The sequence below is a fragment of the Lepisma saccharinum genome, chromosome 23 (assembly GCF_977018435.1).
Source record: "Lepisma saccharinum chromosome 23, izLepSacc3.1, whole genome shotgun sequence".
NCBI lineage: Eukaryota > Metazoa > Arthropoda > Insecta > Zygentoma > Lepismatidae > Lepisma > Lepisma saccharinum.
This window is the reverse complement of record NC_139251.1, coordinates 32321815-32333459: the sequence shown is the minus strand read 5'-3', so window position 1 is coordinate 32333459 and position 11645 is coordinate 32321815. Positions and strand designations below refer to the sequence as shown.

General features: G+C 41.7%; 2 protein-coding genes across 2 annotated transcripts; both read left to right on the top strand.

Annotated features, from left to right (window-relative positions):
* The first annotated feature begins 6061 nt into the window (after positions 1–6061).
* LOC146005461 (uncharacterized) lies at positions 6062–7717 on the top strand. Its single transcript, XM_083144704.1, has one exon. The coding sequence runs from the start codon at positions 6062–6064 to the stop codon at positions 7715–7717; it is 1656 nt and encodes a 551-aa protein (XP_083000830.1).
* A 15-nt stretch (positions 7718–7732) lies between these two features.
* On the top strand, positions 7733–10363 carry LOC146005460 (uncharacterized). Its single transcript, XM_083144703.1, has one exon. It carries the CDS (start codon positions 7733–7735, stop codon positions 10361–10363), a length of 2631 nt encoding a protein of 876 aa, XP_083000829.1.
* The last annotated feature ends 1282 nt before the right edge of the window (positions 10364–11645 follow it).

Sequence of the window (11645 nt, the reverse complement as noted above, 5' to 3'; positions counted from 1 at the left end):
TCACAGGAGATGGGCGTGTCAAAATCATCAGCACATACAGCCACTAAGCTACTAAAATTAAAACCATACTCTTATAACACAGGTTAGTGCTCGTTTTGCAATATTTATATAAATGTCTGCATATGTCCATAAAAATAAGCGGGCATTTCAGGCCGCAAATGTCGGCATCTCCGCCAGCGCCGCCCGCCACGCTTCTCCCGATCTCTCGGCTGCAGATCGAAATGGACGCACGGTATTACCCGGGTCTTGAGAAGACCCGTGAGACTCGATGTAGTTCTTGCAGGTAGACGCGAGCACTATTGTCAGTGTTGCCAACGGCCATTATATTTCACTACGCATGGAAATATTTGAATTTCTGCTAGGCGCAGGTGCCTTGAGGTTATATAACCATTGGCGTAGCAAGGGGTGCGTGAAGTGGGCGACCACCCTGGGCCTCGCGCATGTAGGGGCCTCGCGTTCCATGAGGTTTATGCAAAAACCGTAATAAAAGGAAGTGAGAAAGATAGAAAAGGCTATTTTTTGTGGACAATAAAAATAAAACCTTATCTTGCTTTATATTCTAGTTTGACGTTATAATTTGAATGAATACGTCAAATCAGAGGCGGGCGGGAGCTCTAAGCCTAAGGGGCCCCGAAAAAGTCAAAATAATTATCATTTCTCATGTGAAACATTAACGCAAGAATTGCTTGGACATTTTTATCCATTTATTATTTTCTTGAATAAAAAGCGCTTTGTCTTGGCTCTTCTTCTGTCTCGTGACCTTGCATAGCCTACCCGATTTTAATATGTTAATGATAAAGCACCTCAAACTGCCACGGAGCAAAGTATGGGGCATTTAATGCTTCCGGTGTTTTAAACTGAAGAAGGGTATGGATAATGTTAGCAGTTCTTCCTTCGTTCATACAACTTCAGATGCAGCTATTGCCCTCTGTAACAGGCAAGAAGATGATTTATCTTCAGAATATCCTGATCAAGTTCTACGTTTCAGGAATGTGCTCAAATCTGAAATGAAGTGCTTTGGCAAAGTTTCTTCTCCTTGATAGCTCTACACTAGCTTCCAGTGTTCTCTGTATCCTGTACCGCCTTCTGTTTGTTTCCTACTCTTCAAGTAACAACCAACAACAACAAGTAACTTTCTTTCTCAAAATTGAAACTTAGGAAAAACCTCTGGAAGGTAGTGTCGAATGGTATGATTCAGCCCGAATTTAGCGGACTCGATAATCTCACTCTTGAACGAGAAAGGGCAAGATCTAATGTAAAAGTGTCATTCGCTGCCCAGAAACCAGTAAGAAAAGTTTCATATTAGGTTCATTATGTTGAGTTCCAGAAACAGAGAAATGCATATATATATGTAATTTGTTAATTGCTTTAATCAAACTGTTCAAATATTTTACAGGGTCGTTTATCAGAAAAAGCCTTTCTATATAAAAAAATATGTCTATGTGTACGGTGCCAAAAAAAAGATCGATTTATATAAAAAATATCAAGAATTATAAATAAAAATCATTATTATTATCCACCCAGCTGTTAAGAGGGACGGGGGAGGGGATAAGTAAGTATTTGTATTTTCTTATTTTGAATACATCAATGTCAAAGAAAGATATGTTAGAATATGTGAAAATTCAGAGGTAGAGCATCGATTTGTATAATTATTAATGCAATTGAAGCAACAACCAGCCATTCTAAGTAATTACATAAATTTCCTGGAAGAATCTGACTGTACTTGAGGGACCCAAATTTGTTTCTTGCGGACGCGTACTTTACGATTTTGTTACGCCACTGCGCCAAATATTTAATATTACAAGAACATTAAGACGTAACAACAAAATGAGATTCACAGTTATTATTATCATCAAAATCATAAAATTCAAAGTTATCTGGTACAATTAATGTGCAACAAAGTCAAAATTGCTAATTAAAAAAGTCAAATTAGCTGTATCAATTGATTACACCAAAGATTTCACAGTTATGGGGCAAATGACTATCGTGTTAAGATTTGTTGATGTTGAAACCGATTGTGTCGAAGAGCTTGTAGGTAGATATTTTGCTCCCCTAAACAGGATTCTGGTTTAGAGCACCCCCTTCCCCCCCGCTCTATCAAGCACCGACATTTTATGTACGTCCTTCGATATTTTCTTCTTAAGCCATGGTTTGTGACATTTACATCCTACAAATTTTGAAATGAGGAAACAAAGGACGACTCATTAAATAATATAGTATAGGTTAGCCCTATATTTAAAGATTCTTAATTTGTATTTCTGATTTTTTTAAAAAAAGTTTAGCATATTTAAGGATATTTCAGTTGTGTCTTACTGCCTAAAGAACATCTTAAAAAACGTGCTATTACTACTGCTTTGGTTAATGAAAATTCCAGCAGCGTGTTACTGTAGCTCTGCCAAGTGTAAATTTCTCTGTCGCGTACTATTAAATACAATTTTCGTCAGAAATGTATTATTATTATTATTATTATTAATATTAGGCTATTATAATATATAAATATGATAATTTGCTGGCGTTTTCTTGATGACTGTGTATCGATTCACATTGATATTTCAAAGTTAAAGAACAGATGAGGCGGCCTTGCATTCTAATCTCGCCCAGGGCCTCGCGATATGTTGCTACGCCACTGTAGTATAACTAAGATTTTGTAACTTCTCAAATTAGTTTCATTATTATGTCAAAGCGACTACCACATATTTTCCATTTTTTTTTTTTGAAGGTCTTGAAATAGGTTTGTGTGTCTTGTTCATTTTATGTCACTTTTCTGGTCTTGAAATCGTAAATCTTCTCTCGGTTTCATTTTTACGTCGTTTGTTTGTTGAAATGTGTAAATAGCATTGCCTGTCTATCAATGCGGTCTGTAGAACTAGATAACTAGCAACAACATGAGCAAACGATGATTTGTTGAAAGAGATGACAATATGCAAAAACCTTTTATAATTCAAATTTTGATTTCATGTTCCATTTTATGGACCATCGTACCTTAGTGTTGAGGGTAATATCTTGAGCAACTAATTCGGATATTGAATTGACAAAATTACACCAGACAGAAAATCAGTTTAATTGACTGATTCATTTATTTGTGGTCACTTTATGCACAATAAGGCTAATCGGGACTGGACCTACAGTTTTAAGTGGGATCCAAACCACTATGTACCTCCACCGGGTATCGAACCCGGAACCCCTTGATTACAAGCCAACGACAATACCACTGCGCCATAGAGGAGCACCCCCCAAAATGTTTACTGTACAACAACCACCAGTCTCACAAAGTTCCAAACTATTTACAATGGCACTTTTTTCCAAACTTGGTTCGTACTCCTTTACAGGTGTCAGCAGTGGCGACGATTAGGGGCGGGGCCGAGAGGGGGCAGTTACACCCCCTTTTTGCCACTTTGGCACCACGCTAACCTTATGTACCAAGGGAAATTAAACTGCCCTTGCCCCCCCCCCTACTATTTTTGCACCTTGGACCGACCCCTAGTTTTGGAACCAAATCGCCGCCACTAGGTGTGAGTGAAACAAATGTTTTCTACCAAGGAATAAATGTCTGCAATTTCAAATTGATAAACCTGATGAACATATTAAGTGTTCCTCAGTTTAGAATCTAAAAGTTGGCAACGGTGACTGCGTGACTCTTGTATCTGGAGATGGTGCATACCGGAATGAGCGTTCGCTGAAGATAAGCGAGCTTGGTCTTGCAAGGCCTTCCAGTTACCCGTGGGTTTTCGATGCTTGACGACGGGTCAAAACCCAGGTCTATAGTTTTACTCGCCCGCTCGCCAGCCAGGCGGGCATAGGAAGCAAATTTTCCCGATGTGCAGCTCTCTGTGTGCCTCCACCGGGAGTCGAACCTGGGATCACGCTACCACTGCGCCATCGGGGAGGCAGAGAAGGAATTACATATGGGCGTAGCCTACGTCTACTGAATGAAGCGAATTGGAGTATTTTCGGGCAGCTGAGAAGTTCGATCTGTGGGCAGGGAGAATGAGGTCGAGTCCCATGGTCAAAAAACAAACCTAACAAGTGGCAAGAATGGACTTGAGTTTTTTTTAAACTTTGTGAAAGCCTGCCGTGTACTGACACCGGCAAATAATAATGGAACGCCCCTGCAAGGTGCTATGTGTGCTGCCTAACTGTACGGCGATAAGTGGATATTAATAACAAAGTTTTAATGGCAACTTCAACCAGCGCCATTGAGTCAGGCAACACACACAGCACCTTGCAGGGAAGCGAGAATTTCAGGATCTATAGCCACGACGGCGTAGGATCTGGTGCGGAGACCGGCTTTATGACAGTGACCCTCTGTTGCCGCGTTTACCTTAGAATGAACTTGCGGTCAAACAAGCAATTAGGCCTACTGCTTGGGCAAGAAGCGGCAACGTTAAAATCCCTCCCCCCCGAAGCAGCCTGCAGGGAAACAGGAGTTTGTGAATATAACCGTACTTCGCTGTGAATGGACACCGGTTGATACGGCGGCCGGGGAATAGTTGTCCCATTGTTATTGCCAGTGATTGTAAGTACAAAATTGATATTAGTGTGGCTAATAATAGTAATTATTATTATAAATTTGCAACTGTTCACGTTCCTGAGCCAGCAAGTACGCTGAGTGGTCGGTTCCCCTCCGAAGGTACTGGGTTCGTTGTTTCCTAGCTCTTGAGCTAATCCTGACGAAGAAGAAATAGCCATCGAGGAAAATAATATACAGGAAGCAGTGAGATTAGGATATCATATTTTCGAAAGGACCGGAAGGCGTATGGTAAAGGGAGGGGGAAGGGGGGCAAACCTGTTATGGGAGGGTGGTACAACGAGAGATGCAAAATTATGAAGAAAAGGTTGGATCGGGCTTTGAAATCTCACTGTCGTTCTTTACTTGGCGGGGAGGGGGGGGGGGACATTTCAGACTGAAATTGCACGGGAACGTTACTTCCTAGGGGACTACATACCGATACTTGATGAGGATATACGAGTAGATGAGCTAAGAATGGCAATTATGAAACTAGAAAAAGGAGAGCGGCTGGGCTGGACTGTATCGGAACGTACTTCTTTAGAGCAATGGGGGAAGACAGGAATATGTTAGAAAATAACCGTAGACTACTAGACAAGATTTTCAAAGAGGGATATTTTCCGAGGGATTGGGCTACATCAATAATCTGTCCTATATACAAAGGCAAAGGGGATAGGAGCGACGCGGGCAATTTTAGGGGTATTTCTTTGCTCCCAATATGGAGCGAAATATATACGCATATTTTAAATCGTAGAATACAAAAGTGGACAGAAATATTTGATAAAATTTCCCCGTTGCAAGAAAGGGCATAGTACCCTAGATAATATATTCATGTTGCACACATTAGTACTTGGGCGAATAAAGGAGAAACGAAAGAAGTTGTACGCGTGCTTCATCGATTACCTACGAGAAGGCGTTTGACAAAGTTCACAGGGGTATTTTGTGGGGGAAACTGCAAGAGAAAGGAATGTCGGCGCGCATGATAAGGGCGCTACAAGCCATAGCCTATATGAAAACGTACAATTCTGTGTGAGATGCGATGGCCACAGAACCACACTGGTACAACCCTCCTGTTCAGACGAATTGTCATTCTTATTAAGCTTGTTGCCATGCAGTGTGCGCATGCGCAGTGCGAGTACGAGTAGAGTCGTGAGGCGACGTACGTGTGTTGTACGCCTCGTCATATTCGTGTACATTTGTGTGGAAACCTTCATTATATTTCGTGTTATTTACGTGCTTCATGTTATTAAAGTATAAGTTAATCTACATATATGTTTCATTTGCACCAGAGTGAACTGACATACGCGAAACCACACACCCAGGAACTAGGAAACTATTCATGGTCCTCCTGTGCCCGGATAAATGGTTGATTCGATTCGTTACGGCCCGGTCATCCATTGTGTTCCCGCTGAGAAAGTGCGCCTTATTAACGGCTTCGTGTTTGAGCTTCGAGAGACAGTGTTTTTGTGCTTACCAGTAATTCTGTGCATCGTATCCTTGCCGGATGTGACTGTGATCTTCGTGTATGTACTTTACGTGTTTTGAGACTTAAATATGGAGCAAATACTTTCAAACAAACGTCTCCTCAAACGTGACGTCACACGTTTAGAGAAGAAATTGGCGGCAGATGATCTCACCGAAGGTAATGTTTTAGTGTACATAGACAAAGCATTACAACTGACAGAAGACACTCAAAAACTGATCCGTGAAATCTCTGAAAAGTGCACCGACGAACAGTTTGAGCAATATGATGAGGAAATTGGTTCAGTGCAGGACAGGCTCGACGAAGCATTGGCCAAGTTATACATCGCGAAAAAACAGCAAACTACCGTGACCGTGACCGAGACAAAGACAGTGAGTGATGTGCGTCTACCAAGATTGGATTTGCCTACTTTTACAGGTAATCTGCAGCAGTGGCTTTCTTTTAGAGACTTGTTCGTGGCGTCCGTACACAACAACACGTTACTTTCGCCCGCGCAAAAACTGCAGTATTTGAAATCGAGCGTCCGTGGTGAACCCGCGTTATTGTTACAGTCTATAGCGATAACCGATTCGAATTACAAAGAAGCTTGGGACATTCTGACTAACAGATATGAACAGAAACACGCGCTAGTGAACGACACAATTAAGCGGCTTGTGTCCCAACCCTCAGTACAAACTGAGTCTGCTGTCGGCTTACGCAAGCTTGTTGACGTGACGACAGAATGTGTTAGAGTTTTACGTGTGTTGGACATTCCAGTGCAGCATTGGGACGCTATCCTAGTGTTTCATACCGTGGAGAAATTGGACAGTACTTCGAGGCAACAATGGGAGCTGAGCGTGCCGTCAGAGCAACTTCCTACTTTCGAACAGCTGAGCGGCTTCCTGGACAACAGAGCGAGAGCGCTCGCAGCATCTGCATCTTCCAAGGACTCGAAACCAGGATCCCAAAGGAAACCCCCCACCCCCCACAGTGAACCCAGTGCTAGAAGAAGTGCTAATTCATTTCACGTGTCGTCCTCTTGCCCTATGTGTCGAGAATCGCATTTTTTGAGTAAATGTGAAGAATATAGGAGCCTATCTGTGCCAGAGAGGGAAGTGTTTGTGAAATCGAAGGGCTTGTGTTTCAACTGCCTTGATAATTCCCATTTTGTGGATAGGTGTAAATCAGGCTCGTGTAGGTCTTGTGGTAAGTCTCACCACACGTCTATCCATCGTGAAACTTCGCAAAGAGCTAAGGTAAGTGGAAACTTGGCAACGCCGCAAGTGGTGTCGCACATAACAGCTGATACGCAGTGTGACGCAACGCGTGTCTTGTTACCGACTGCCGTTGTGAGGGTAAAGGATAAACAAAATCAGCTTCACTCCCTGCGAGCACTTTTGGATAGTGCTAGTGAAAAGTCATTTTTGAGCGAGAACGCAGCCCAATTATTAGCATTGAAACGTAAAAAAGTGTTCGTGTCGGTTACTGGAATTTCGGGTGTAAATGCCGGCAATTCACACTCTACTGTTGATTTGAACATACTCTCTAAAAACGGGGACAGATCCTATCATTGCTCGCCCTTAATTGTGAAGAAAATATCCAACACAGTGCCACAAGCGAGTGTACCAAACACTCTGAGTTTTAAACATTTACGAAACCTTGAACTTGCCGATCCTTCATATCACAAACCTGACACCATTCAGTTGCTTATCGGGGCTGATCTTTTCCCATTGTTACTAATGAGTTGAAGAAGAGAGGGGAGAATGAATGAACCCGTGGCTATTCAAACCCGCTTGGGATGGGTTGTTTGTGGCAAAACTCCTCAACAAAGACCTCAACAATCTCTGTCTTCTTATCACATTGTTGTACAAGAAAATGATCTGAACGAAACTCTGAATAAGTTTTTTGAATCGGAGGAGATTCCTAACTTACGAGTGCCGAGTCAAGAAGAGCAATTGTGCGAGGAACATTTCGTACGAACACATTATCGCGAGGATGATGGTCGGTACGTCGTACGCTTACCATTTAAGGTCAACCGCGACGAATTAGGTTATTCAAAAGATAAGGCGATTAAATGTTTGCTTAGTCAAGAGCGTAGGCTTCGAGTTGATAGCCAGAGACTAGAACAATACCAGTCATTCATGCAAGAGTACATTGCGTTGAATCATATGACACCAGTGGCGGACTGTGAACCACCCAGCACCCCCGCTGATTCTTATTTCATTCCGCATCATTCTATAACAAAGGAGACAAGCACAAGTACGAAACTGAGAGTAGTTTTTAATGGATCGAGTAAAACTAGCACAGGCGTGTCCTTGAATGACGTGTTAATGAATGGAGGTAAACAACAGCCAGAGTTACTATCCATTTTGTTACGTTTTCGTGGCCATCTTATTGCATTGACGAGTGATGTTCGTATGATGTATCGCCAGATAAAGGTGGATCTTCAGGATAGAGACTACCAATTAATTTTGTGGAGAGAATCCTCCAATGAACCTGTGATTGTTTATCGTTTAAATACGCTCACGTATGGCACGGCACCAGCTGCTTTTCTTGCTACGAGAGTGTTACGTCAGTTAGCAGACGATGAAGGTGAAAATTACCCGATTGCAGCAGAAGTCTTAAAGAAACAGTTTTATATGGACGATTTGTGCAGTGGAGCTGACAGTGTTCCAGAAGCAATAGAGATGCAGCAACAATTGACACAATTGTTGCGAAAGGGTGGATTTGAGTTGCATAAGTGGACGTCAAATCATGCGGACGTGTTGAACAGTATTCCTGAGCATTTGCGAGAGAAACCTACAATATCTTCCGTCCATAAAAGCGAATTCATAAGAACTCTTGGCCTTGTGTGGCACCCGGATACTGATCATTTGAGTTTCATCATTAACCCACCTAGTGAACACCCTGTATTAACCAAAAGGTTGTTGTCTGAGGTAGCTCGCATATTTGATCCACTCGGATTACTAGCCCCAGTCACTATGTTAGCTAAAATATTAATTCAATCACTGTGGAAGGAACAGTTAAATTGGGATGAACCTATTCCTAGTGACATAAGAGAAATATGGGAAAGACATTGTGCTGAATTACCTGTGTTACAGAGCATACAGTTGCCACGATGCTTAAAATGTAGAGAACCAACTTTGTGTCAACTGATTGGTTTTTGTGATGCCAGTGAGAAAGGTACATGTGCTATTGTGTATCTACGAACAGTATATGATGACAACGCTGTTACAGTCAGATTGTTAGTTTCGAAAACAAAGCTTGCACCCATAAAACCTGTAACATTGCCACGTTTAGAGTTATGTGCTGCTGTGTTGTTAGCCAAATTGATTAGTGTTGTGCAGTCATCATTGTCATTGCATATAGAGGATATTTTCCTTTGGTCTGATTCACAGATCACCCTATGTTGGATTAAATCAGATCCATCCAGATGGAGTACATTTGTTTCAAATAGAGTTTCACTCATTCATGAACTGACGAATCCTCAACAGTGGTTTCATGTGCGTTCGAAAGAAAACCCTGCAGACATTGGTTCTCGTGGTGTTTTCCCTACACAGTTGTGTGAAGCTCATTTATGGTGGAATGGTCCATCATTTCTTTATTTGCCTGAGTTGCCTATGCATGAATCATATACAGTGGAAAGTGAAGAAATAAAAAAGGAGGAAAGAAAAACAAGGATTCGTGTGCTGTTGACTACAACCTTTGACACTAAGGAGTTATTGCAGAGATTCTCATCATTCTTGAGATTGATACGTGTTACTGCTTGGATGTTTAGATTCATAAGCAACTGTAGAACGCCTTCCATGCAGCGAAACGAGCAGACGTTGACAACCGAAGAGTTATCAGCTGCGACTGAGTTTTGGGTCAAGGTCACCCAACGTGAAGCGTATGAGAGCGAGGTTAACTGTTTACAAACAGAACAGGAGCTCCCCTCATCCAGTAAGCTTCTTTCGTTGAGTCCATTCATTGACAATAATTGTGTGTTACGAGTAGGTGGGCGTTTACATAATGCTGATGTGTCTTCAGATAAGAAACATCCTATAGTATTACCCAAAAATCATCCGGTTACTGAACTATTATTGAGACATGAACATGTGAAAAATCTCCATGCAAATCCGCAACTGTTACAAGCTATTGTGACACAAACATATTGGATATCTGGACTTCAAAGTAGACCGAAGTGGCAGAAGAGATTGCCTAACCTTCAAGTCAATGATTTAGTGTTAATAAAGGAAGATAACGTACCCACATTGAAGTGGAAATTAGGTAGAGTTATCGAAACTCACAAAGGACAAGATGGTTTGGTAAGAGTTGCAACTGTTAAAACTAAAGACGGTGAACTAAAGAGGCCTATTATGAAGCTTGCACCTCTACCAATTGAGAAAGTGTAAATATGTAACCAGAAAGAAAATTTGTGTTTATTGTAATCTATGTATTCAAGTGTAATATGTTATATTGTAAAAGGTAATAATTATTGTGTATTCTAATTTTGGAAGCTGATCTTCCAAGAGGGGCCGTGATGTTCAGACGAATTGTCATTCTTATTAAGCTTGTTGCCATGCAGTGTGCGCATGCGCAGTGCGAGTACGAGTAGAGTCGTGAGGCGACGTACGTGTGTTGTACGCCTCGTCATATTCGTGTACATTTGTGTGGAAACCTTCATTATATTTCGTGTTATTTACGTGCTTCATGTTATTAAAGTATAAGTTAATCTACATATATGTTTCATTTGCACCAGAGTGAACTGACATACGCGAAACCACACACCCAGGAACTAGGAAACTATTCACCTCCCACACTGGGTTAAAACAAGGATGTATCCTGTCGCCAATTTTATTTTCTCTTTTCACAGATTGGGTGGCGAACGAAATACCAAGGGAGCAGGGAACAACCCCATCTATAGGGGAGCTAGAGATACCTGTACTCCTGTATCCGGACGATATAGTAATAGAGGGGTACCAAAAATACAAAATGACAGTTAACATTAAAAAAACTAAAATCATGGCTTTCAAAAATGGGTATACTTTCAGCAAACAAGAAAAATGGAATTACGGGGGGGGGGGGGAGTAATTGAACCTGTCAAGCGTTTCACATACTTGGGAGTAACATTCTCTATGACTGGAAGTTGGACGCAACATATGCAGACAAGAAAAAGCAAAGCAAAGCTCGCATTAGACCAAGTAATGCGTATCATAAGTAAAGTACCTCAAATTACGTTCTCGGTGATGCAGAGTTTGTACAAGTCAATAGTAAGAGGAACCATGAACTATGGGGTTGAATTGTGGGGGGCTAGAGGGGGGGATCATTGTCACAAGCATCCAAACAGAAGTCTATAACAAAGTGATGTGTATAAGTAGAAGCACTGCCAATTGGGGAGTACGTAAAGAACTAGGTCTAAACAGAGAGACAGTACAGGCTCGGATGAGAGCTTTAAAGTATTGGCTTCAGCTGGCAAGGGAGGGTAACCGTAACACGACACTGAAGGGTCATTGTCTGATAATGCAAGTAAGAGAAGAAAATACACAAGTGGGCGAGGGATATAAAAAACATGTTGTACTCTATTCGGATGGGGTGGGTGTGGGAAACGGGAGGTAGGGTAGATACATCAGTAGAAAACCAAATCAGAGAGAGACTGCTGGACATAGATAGACAAGAGATACTAGCCGACTGCCA

Coding starts and splice junctions, on each gene's coding strand:
- LOC146005461 (XM_083144704.1), top strand. CDS start 6,062: ATGGAGCAAATACTTTCAAACAAACGTCTCCTCAAACGTGACGTCACA.
- LOC146005460 (XM_083144703.1), top strand. CDS start 7,733: ATGAATGAACCCGTGGCTATTCAAACCCGCTTGGGATGGGTTGTTTGT.